General features: G+C 34.2%; 1 protein-coding gene across 3 annotated transcripts; it reads left to right on the top strand.

Annotated features, from left to right (window-relative positions):
- Positions 1-2,780: 2,780 nt before the first annotated feature.
- LOC136217895 (putative phospholipid-transporting ATPase 9) lies at positions 2,781-9,725 on the top strand. Of its 3 annotated transcripts, none has more exons than XM_066004589.1 (12): positions 2,781-2,937; positions 3,662-4,198; positions 4,680-6,031; positions 6,122-6,232; positions 6,369-6,645; positions 6,847-6,935; positions 7,020-7,128; positions 7,521-7,730; positions 7,855-7,980; positions 8,076-8,174; positions 8,348-8,539; positions 8,640-9,725. In XM_066004589.1, the coding sequence occupies exons 2-12, from the start codon at positions 3,809-3,811 to the stop codon at positions 9,243-9,245; spliced, it is 3,561 nt and encodes a 1,186-aa protein (XP_065860661.1). In that variant the 5' UTR covers positions 2,781-2,937; positions 3,662-3,808; the 3' UTR covers positions 9,246-9,725. The 3 variants fall into 3 exon arrangements, with proteins under 3 accessions (XP_065860661.1, XP_065860662.1, XP_065860660.1); XM_066004590.1 differs by lacking the exon at positions 2,781-2,937 and adding an exon at positions 3,018-3,151; XM_066004588.1 differs by lacking the exon at positions 2,781-2,937 and adding an exon at positions 3,240-3,438.
- Positions 9,726-10,368: the final 643 nt, after the last annotated feature.

Below are 10,368 nucleotides of genomic sequence, written 5' to 3'. Positions count from 1 at the left end.
AACCGAATATATCTTAGCTTTTAGGACAACCACAGTACAATACAAGTTGACCATATTACTCTATTATTTTATATATGTCTATTTATGCTAAAATATAACGGTTACAAGTCTAAAAAAACTAGACAAAAGGACCAAAGAGTTAATATTGGTAAAAGCTAGGGACCTTATAATGTGTTTTTCAAAATAAGAGGACTAAACAGTGTGTTAGGTAAAAACTAGGGGACTAATAAATTATTTACCCTATTTCAAAATATTTATAATTCGATATATCAAAATAAATAAATAAAAGGATAATTACTAATTTGACCCAATCAAGGACCCCAATTTACATATCTAACCCACCTTGCCTCAAAGTTACCAAATTAGACATTTTCACCCATTTTGGACAAAACTAACCTTAGTTCTATTTGATGAATCGATCTTCTTCTTCTTCTTCTTCTTCTTCTTCTTCTTCTTCTTCTTCTTCTTCTTCTTCTTCTCTGTTTCAACTTCTTCTTCAGTTCATCTTCTTCAATTTCTAATACCAATCGTTAGCGATTTTTGAGATTTTTGACATATTATGTGCAATTTTCCGTACAAATGGTATATTTTTTGCTTATACGCTTGCTTTTCTCGTTGGTTTTCCCTCTTTCATCATCTGTAATGGTATCGTTTCAATTTCCTCTATTTTTCCATTTTCCTCCATTGCTGTCGCATTTGTGACGAAATTGTCGCATTTCGTCACAAATGCAACAAGAACTGTCGCATTTCGTCGCAAATGCGACAAGAACTGTCGCATTTCGTCGCCAATGCGATAAGAGTTGTCGCATTAACAAATGCGACAGTTCTTGTCGCATTTGCGACGAAATGCGACAATTTCGTCACAAATGCGACAACAATGGACGAAAATGAAAATAAAATTATGGAAAATAGAGGAAATGGAAACGATACCATTAAAGATGAAGAAAGAGGCAAAACCAACGAGAAAAGCAAGCGTATAAGCAAAAAATATACCATTTGTACGGGAAATTGAACATAATATGTCAAAAATCTAAAAAATCGTTAACGATTGGTATAAGAAATTGAAGAAGATGAAGAAGTTGAAACGAAGAAGAAGAAGAACAACAAGAAGAAGAACAAGAAGCGGATGAAGCGGAGGAGGAAGAAGAAGAAGAAGAAGAAGAAGAAGAAGAAGATCGATTCATCAAATAGAACTAAGGTTAGTTTTGTTCAAAATGGGTGAAAATGTCTAATTTGGTAACTTTGAGGTAAGGTGGATTAGATATGTAAATTGGAGTCCTTGATTGCATCAGATTAGTAATTATCCCATAAATAAATTATAGTCGTTCTGATTCAAAGAAGACATGTCTGTACGTAATTAAATTGTTAATTAATGAGCAGACGTAGTTAATAATTCTAATAAAACAGAATCTCGTAATATCCATTATTATTAATTGCAGTATAATAATAAAAAAAGAGCCACGTGAATTATAAAGAGAACCTTATTTTTCTTTTTTTTTTTTTAATTTTTTTCTTTCGATTCTTCTTGAGAAGTCTTGTTTTGACCTTTCAAACAGCCTCATTCTCGCCACCACATCTCAAGTTTTCTTTCTTTTCACTTCTTTTTCTTCTCTCCCAATTATTATTATTATTAAAGTTAAGAATCATATTTAAGGCTAATGTTTCAAAAGTACAAATTTAAGTTACAAAATGATACAAATTTAATCTTTAACATTTTTAATCAAAATCAATTTTAGTTTTATATTACCAAAAATTTGAAAAAAATATTCAACTGTTATTTAATTGTAAAATTAGATATTCCAAATAAGTTTATCGATAAACTGAAATACTTTTGTACGTTTTTTTGTTGGTTATTTATAACTATATTAGTATCGCAGTAAATATTTTAGATACTTTGACAATTTTTGGTATGATTAACTTATATATGGAGACTTAAGCCAGTTTGGTATTATTCTGGACGATAAAACTTGCTCTGAGGAAAATTACAATGAAAAAAAAAGCTGACGGGTGTTTTGTAAAAACACAATAAAAATTCTAAAATTCAAGAAATAAAATATAAAAAATATATAATATTAGGTTATACTGAAATGTACAACTATTCCGAAAAAAATTAATATCACATTTCTTAATAAGTCGTGACAACTACTTTCCAAAAAAACTATAAATTGTAGATTTTTGTGAATGCGGTCTTCCCAGCTGTCCCAACTTTTAAGGAAATAATTTACCTAAACGTTGCATTTAGATAAGAAAACTGCTTTTAAGGTTTGAGAAAGGAATGCCAAACACAAACACCGCTTTTAGTTGAGAAAGCTGCTTTTAGTTATTAGCATTTTAACGTTTTTTTATATAATTGTGTGAGTAACACAATAAATATTTTAGACATAATTGATGTTTAAAAGTTTTCAACTGACAAATAAATAACGATAAAACCATTCTTTACCCGGAACTAAAACTAATCATGCTTAAAAATACTAGTATCAAATTTGTACCATTTTATACTGTAATTTTTTTTGCACTTTAATGAGAGTGTTAGGATTAATTTTTTTATTCCATTATTATTATTTTAAAAAATTATTATTATTATTTCTAAAAAAAGCAAATCTTTTTTCCCTCTCTATTAAGTGTCTTTGTTCAGAATTATTAAACTTTAAGGATATTAACTGGCAAAAAACAATAATATAATAATTGTCCAAAAGAAATTAAGAAAAATAGAGGCATCATCAGGCATGCCTGACTGAAAAATGGCTTCTCCTCCATCTTCGGTCGCTCCCTTTGTTTGTATTTATATATTAATAATAAATAACAGCTACTGCATTTCCGCCATAACAATTAAATAATCTCTTCTCTGCCTACATCTCCATGTGAAGCTCTCATTTACACCCAAGCAAAGCAAGCTTCATTAATTCCCAGTTGACCCTCTCCAATTCCGCTGTCTATGTAAAAGTTCTAATCTTTTTCTATTCAGTTTACGTATTTCTTTCGATCTCTCTTTTTTTGACCTTCTAGAAAGGCTTGCTCCTCACTCCAAGATGCCCCTTTTTCGTTGATTTCAATTGATTTTTAAGCTGTTCATGTTCATTGATATATTATTAGCAGTTGATTAGGAGCTTGGAGTTTCTAATTTTGTCTAATTTGACATTATTTGAGATGGGTTAGTTTTTTTTACCTTGCTTAAAAAGTAGTTGGGTTTTATTGTATATTTAGAAGAGAAACCCATTTGCACGTTTTTTATAATTTGTAATTTTCTGTAGCTGAGAGTCAAAGTAAGGAATGGCCGGCGTTGTTGTTACATTACATAGGAATTCAATGAAAACAATTGCTTTTTTACTCTTTGTCTTCTTCCATTTGGGATCTGATTCTGAATGCCTGTCCTAGGAATATCTCCTCTCTTGCTGCTGCTTGCTCATCTTTTTTCTTACAGGGTTTTAGATTCAAAAGGTTCTTCTTTTTCTTCTAGATTAGTAATTCTAACTATAGTTCATCTTTTATGTCTAACATTTTCTTTCTGATTTAAATGCTATTTTTAGTCAATTTGGTTCTATGGGTTCTGCAATTTGCCAAAAAGATTTAACCTTTATTCTCTTTCTTTGTTTTATGTTATCCATTCCATTCATTATCATTGTTTTGGCTATAACATCTCTTTGTTTTTTTTATATGGCAGATTCTTAAATTATTTGATTGTCTCGGATTTGGTCCTGTGCTGTTGCCATCTTTGGAATCTGGTTCATTTAACTTATTGAGAAAAGGGGATTTGATTCCAGCTATTGAGGTTTATGCAAATTGAAAACATAGGCGTGAATTCAATAAAATGGTTGGAGGTAGGAAGAAAAAGCAGTTCAGAAAAATTCATGCTTTCACATGTGGAAAAGCATCATTCAAAACCGATCATTCACTAATTGGAGGGCCTGGATTCTCGAGAATAGTTTATTGCAATGAGGCTGAAAGTTTTGAGGCTGGTCTTCAAAGTTATGATAGCAACTATATTAGAACTACTAAATATACCCTTCCAACGTTCTTCCCAAAGTCGCTGTTTGAACAATTCAGGCGTGTTGCCAATTTTTATTTCCTTATCTGTGCAATTTTGTCTTTCACGCCGCTATCTCCTTACTCTGCAGTCAGTAATGTTGTTCCTCTTATTGTTGTTATTGGAGTTACAATGGGTAAAGAAGCTCTTGAAGATTGGAAGAGAAAAAGTCAGGTAGGTTTTCTTCTTTTTACATTTCCCAGATTTTTGCAACTTTCTCGTCTTTTATGTTTGGTTCTTATTTAAATTGCTTCATTGTATATATCTTCTTAAATAATTTCCTGGTTTTCATTGAATTTGAAGCTTGATTACTTCTGGGGAACTTTTTTCTTCTCTTGATTTGTGTTTCTTTGTGTGGCTCTTGACCTTCAATTGACAAAATTGACTGTTTCCAAGTGGTTATTAGATTTTACTATTTTTAGTTGTTTTTTTTTCTTCTTCCCATACTCTCCTACATTGTTTGATTTCCAAAAAGTTTGGATTTTTGTTTGAATCTATCTCAAAGTCGGTTTGATTAAAATTGCATTAAGTTCATTCCCGATGTTTCATTAGTATCCATGCTTTTGCTGTTCAAATTTGGGATTTTCGTATTTCGTATTGTTAGTTAAACTTCTTATAAGGGATTCATCATTTAGGCTGTTTAAACTTTTATCAGGATACCGAAGTGAACAACCGTAAGGTAAAAGTGCATTATGGTGATGGGGAGTTTTTGCCTTCTAAATGGAGGGATTTGAAAGTTGGGAACATAGTAAAGGTCGAAAAGGATGAATTTTTTCCGGCTGACCTTATCTTACTTTCATCAAGTTATGAGGAAGCAATTTGCTACGTTGAGACCATGAATCTTGATGGAGAAACCAATTTGAAAATGAAACAAGCTCTGGATGCAACTTCAAATCTTCACGAGGACTCTAGCTTTCAAGAATTTAAGGCTTTGATCAGATGTGAAGATCCAAATCCGAATTTGTATGCTTTCATAGGCAATATGGAGCTTGGAGAGGAACAGTATGCACTTACACCTCAGCAACTTCTGCTTAGAGACTCAAAGTTACGGAACACAGATTATATTTACGGGGTGGTTATTTTCACGGGTCATGACACGAAGGTTATGCAGAACTCAACCGAACCCCCTTCCAAGAGAAGCAAAATTGAGAAGAGGACGGATAAAGTTGTCTACCTCTTGTTTTTTGTCTTGGTTTTGATTTCTATTATTGGATCAATTTTTTTCGGAATTGCAACTAGGGACGATATCGAGAATGGGAAGATGAAAAGATGGTATCTTAGACCCGATAGTACTACTGTTTATTATGACCCGAAGGGAGCACCAGCTGCAGCTGTTTTGCATTTTTTGACAGCTCTTATGTTGTATAGCTACTTGATTCCCATTTCCTTGTATGTATCAATAGAAATCGTCAAAGTTCTTCAGAGCATCTTCATCAACCAAGATCAGCACATGTATTATGCGGAAACTGATAAACCCGCAAGAGCTCGTACCTCGAATTTGAATGAAGAACTTGGGCAGGTTGACACTATACTTTCTGATAAAACAGGAACATTGACATGCAATTCTATGGAATTTATCAAGTTTTCTGTGGCTGGAGCCTCCTATGGTCGTGGGGTAACTGAAGTAGAAAGGGCGATGGCTAAGAAAGAGGGGTCGCCTTTACATCAAAAGGTGATAGAAGAAGAGGCCTACCTTGAGGAACATGCTGATAAAATACCATCTGTAAAAGGGTTCAACTTTATGGACGAGAGGATAACTGATGGTCATTGGAGACACGAACCTCATGCTGATGTAATCCAAAAGTTCTTGAGATTATTGGCTATCTGCCATACTGCAATACCTGACATTGATGAAGAAAGCGGAACAATATCATATGAAGCTGAATCACCTGATGAGGCAGCATTTGTTATTGCTGCAAGAGAGCTTGGATTCGGATTTTATGAAAGGACGCAAACGACCATCTCAGTGCACGAGTTAGATCTAGCTACTGGCAAAAAAGTTGAAAGGTTAGTTACTAAACGATAGCATCTAGTCAGGATTTATATAGCTTCTCTGTTTCACTTGGTTGAAATGCATTATGTTCCTTGTTTCTGCAGGCTTTACCAACTTTTGAATATTATCGAGTTTAGTAGCGCTAGAAAGCGAATGTCTGTGGTTGTAAGAAATGAGCATGGACAACTGCTTCTACTTTGTAAAGGTGCTGACAGGTTTGTAACATGAAACCACTGCTTAAGCTTAGGGGAACTACTTGAATTACTTCTTTGATGGCACTGCATTCGATTTCATATTTTATCTTATTTCTACCTTAAATATGTTGTGACATAAGTTCTCTTTGATAAATAGTGTCATGTTTGAAAGACTTGCAAAGGACGGAAGAGAGTTTGAAGAGCAAACCAGACAACACATTAATCAGTACGCAGATGCTGGTTTGAGGACTCTGGTACTTGCATATCGTGAAGTTAATGAGGAAGAATATAATGAATTCAATCGCGAATTTACTGAGGCCAAGAGTTCAGTGTCTGCAGATCGTGAGGAAATGATTGAGGAAGCTGCTGAAAAGTTCGAGAGGGATTTGATTCTTCTTGGTGCTACAGCAGTTGAAGATAAACTTCAGAATGGGGTAAGCTTCAAAGCTAATGCTGAAAAGTCAAACTAACAACATTTCAAATTCCATGTAAGCATGTTATGCATAAAGTTCAAGAAGAAACACAAGGACTTGTTCAGATTCATGCCATATCCTTATATACCTTATGAATTTATTAACTTTTTGTACACTAACTTCAAGCGAAATTAACTATTTTTTTTTTCCCTTTTCTTCCAGGTTCCTGAATGTATTGACAAACTTGCACAGGCTGGAATTAAAATATGGGTTTTGACTGGAGATAAGATGGAGACAGCAATTAATATTGGGTATGGTTAATGGATATCAAGTTTTGTGTTTACCGATTGTATGCTTCAAGATATGCATTTCTGACTTGGTATTAAATGTTGCAGGTTTGCCTGTAGTTTGCTTAGACAAGGAATGAAACAAGTAATAATCAGCTCAGACACCCCAGAATACAAAACAATACAGAAAATGGAGGACAAGGCTGCTGCTGCCACGGTACTTTCATTTTTAGATACTGTCCTCTTTCTGAAGTATTAAAACAAGTAGAGAGTTCATTGTTTGGTACTCAGGTCAAGGATAGAATCATCAAACTTCTGTAGTAACTAGCATTTTGGTAGTTGTGTACAAAATGAGTTTTATCAAGTGTTTTGTAAATGGTTTTCTTAGGAGTTCTTGATGCAAATGGTGATTTTCCTTCATTCGGTTGTTCAAAAAACCTAACACGGAATTGCAGTCAAACAGTGCAAGTGAATCTTCCAACTATTTAGGGACATGTGTGGCCTAGGTTGAAATGCTAGAGGCGATATTCTTAATTTCTAGACGGTCTCCTAATAGGATTCTGTCCGCAACTGTGACTTTAGCTTGACAGGATCTTGTTGACTTAACAGGCTTCCAAGGAAAGTGTCATTCGGCAGATAAGTGAAGGGAAGGCATTGCTCGGTGCATCAAGTGAAAGTCTGGAGGCACTGGCTTTGATAATTGATGGAAATTCACTTGCTTATGCTCTTCATGACTCGGTCAAGGATGACTTTCTAGAGCTTGCCATTGGATGTGCGTCTGTCATTTGCTGTCGGTCATCTCCTAAACAGAAAGCTCTTGTAAGTTCTATAACTTCTTTTATATATGTTATGTTATTCTTCAGTAAATAGGGGATATAGTTCATGAATTGAGCATCACATTCAGCTATAAACTGAACCATATAATTTTCATTTTCAAATGCAGGTTACAAGATTAGTTAAAACAAAAACTGGCAGTACAACATTAGCCGTTGGTGATGGAGCAAATGATGTTGGAATGCTTCAGGAAGCAGATATTGGTGTTGGTATCAGTGGTGTTGAAGGGATGCAAGTAAGTTGTGAACTGATTGCTCCGAGTTTCTTTCTTTTCTTAATTCAAATCTGACTTTATTTTGTTCTCAAATCCTCCGCTTGTCTAAATTTCAGGCAGTCATGTCAAGTGATTTTGCAATTGCACAATTCCGATATTTGGAACGATTGCTGCTCGTACATGGACATTGGTGTTACAGAAGGATCTCGTCAATGGTACTATTTTATCTTGAATGTGACATAAAAGTTTTCAAATAGATGCTTCCACAAATGTGCTGCAAAAACGAGTTCCAAATTACAAAATCAATAGATAGACCACATGTTTTGCTTCTTGAAATTTAAAATCTAGCCAATAATTTGAAGAGTTTGACCTTTTTTTTTTTTTGCAGATATGCTATTTCTTCTACAAGAACATTGCTTTTGGCTTTACACTATTCTTCTACGAGGCGTATGCATCATTCTCAGGCCAAGCTGCATACAATGATTGGTTTTTGTCTCTATATAATGTCTTCTTCACATCTCTTCCTGTAATTGCTCTCGGAGTATTCGATCAGGATGTATCAGCACGCTTTTGCATAAAGGTATATTCAACGTTCTAGTGCTTTTCTGTAGTTGAAATTACATAACCCATCTGAAGTCTGAGATGAAAAGGCATTGATAGTTTGTGTTTTGATATTACAGTTTCCATTACTATACCAAGAAGGCGTGCAAAACGTGCTCTTCAGCTGGCGTCGAATCTTTGGTTGGATATTTAACGGTGTCTTAACTGCTACCTTAATCTTCTTCTTCTGCATGTCTGCAATGGAGAATCAAGCATTTTACGAAGGCGGGAAAGTTGCTGACTTGGAAATCTTCGGTGCCACAGTCTACACATGTGTCGTGTGTGTGGTAAACTGCCAGATGGCGCTATCAATCAATTATTTCACTTACATACAGCATCTCTTCATCTGGGGTGGCATTGCATTCTGGTTCTTATTCCTCTTGGCATACGGAGCAGTAGACCCTGAGATATCAACTACTGCCTATAAGGTGTTCATCGAAGCATGCGCGCCAGCCCCGTCTTTTTGGCTTATCACACTATTTGTATTGATTGCTTCGCTCCTTCCGTATTTCATTTACTCGTCCATCCAAATGCGGTTTTACCCCATGTATCATCAAATGATACAATGGATAAGAAATGATGGGCAAACCGAAGATCCCGAGTACTGTCATATGGTACGACAGAGATCATTACGGCCCACGACAGTAGGTCAAACAGCCCGTTTTTCATACCGAGAAAGACCTTAGACTACATGAATGAGTGATAGACGTACAGATTGTTGTGAAAAACATGTTTGTAGAATTTGCTTTGAAGCAAAGATTCCTCTGACTGTACATATGATACACAGAGAACAGAATGATTGTGCTCTGCAGTTTATGTTATCAACTGACCTGAAACAGCCAAATCTTCCAAGGCAGGACAATTCGGTTTCCGGAAATTGCAAACCGGGAAGGAAACCTGAGTTGTGAGTGTTCTTTAAGGTTGTTCCTTCGAAAAAAAGGCACGTAAGGAATCGAAAATGATGTTTTGGAAGGCTTCCCCAACCTTTGGAGCCCTTTGAACTAACTCCCATATGTATTATGTTCATGAATGTACAGTATGTAATACATGTTTTTAGTTCACAAAAGTTATTTTTTTGTTGCTTAAGTTTAGGTAGTTCAATGATGAGATCTCAGTTAGTTTTGTAGAATCAATTTCAAATTATTTATTCATAGTTTCTTCCTTTTTTTTTTGCAGAAATCTTCAGCTTCTTATGTTTCTAAATTTTATCATGTTGAAGTCATTAGTTAAGCCTTTTGTGTTCTATTGAGCTATAAAATTTTTATTTAGCTCTCAAAAATTTACTTAAAAGTGTCGTTGAGTTGAACATTTATTTAGTTTCTGTTTGAATTAAGTACCAATTATTAGGTCTATACCCAGACCAATTTAATTTATAAAACAAGAATAATAATAACTCAGAATGGACAAATAGAAAGGTTTATTGAGAATTGTCGCAGCAAAGATATGTCATACGTTCAAAACGGATAAGTGATGCACGATATAGACAACTTCAATATTTTGAAGGTCTTATACATCTCTCTAATACTTTATTTTTTTTTTATAAATTTAAATTTAAGATATATAAAATTTAATTAATTTGTGACTAGTTCAAGAAGATACAAATAAAGATTAAACTTTTGGGGCAATTCGAAGGACGTTTAACTCCCACCAACAAAATAGTGCGATTTAAAGTTTAACGTTTACTAAATGGTAAAATTTCAAATCTCACTAATAAAAGATAAGTTTTTTTCTATGTACAATTTTTATGTGGTGACTACTTTTCAATCTCTATTATTCTGACCAACTGTTAAGGATTAATTGCACATTTTC

This window comes from Euphorbia lathyris, chromosome 2, assembly GCF_963576675.1.
Source record: "Euphorbia lathyris chromosome 2, ddEupLath1.1, whole genome shotgun sequence".
In the NCBI taxonomy this organism is placed as follows: Eukaryota; Viridiplantae; Streptophyta; class Magnoliopsida; order Malpighiales; family Euphorbiaceae; genus Euphorbia; species Euphorbia lathyris.
The sequence above is the reverse complement of the archived record's forward strand: the minus strand, read 5'-3'. Positions and strand labels throughout refer to the sequence as shown.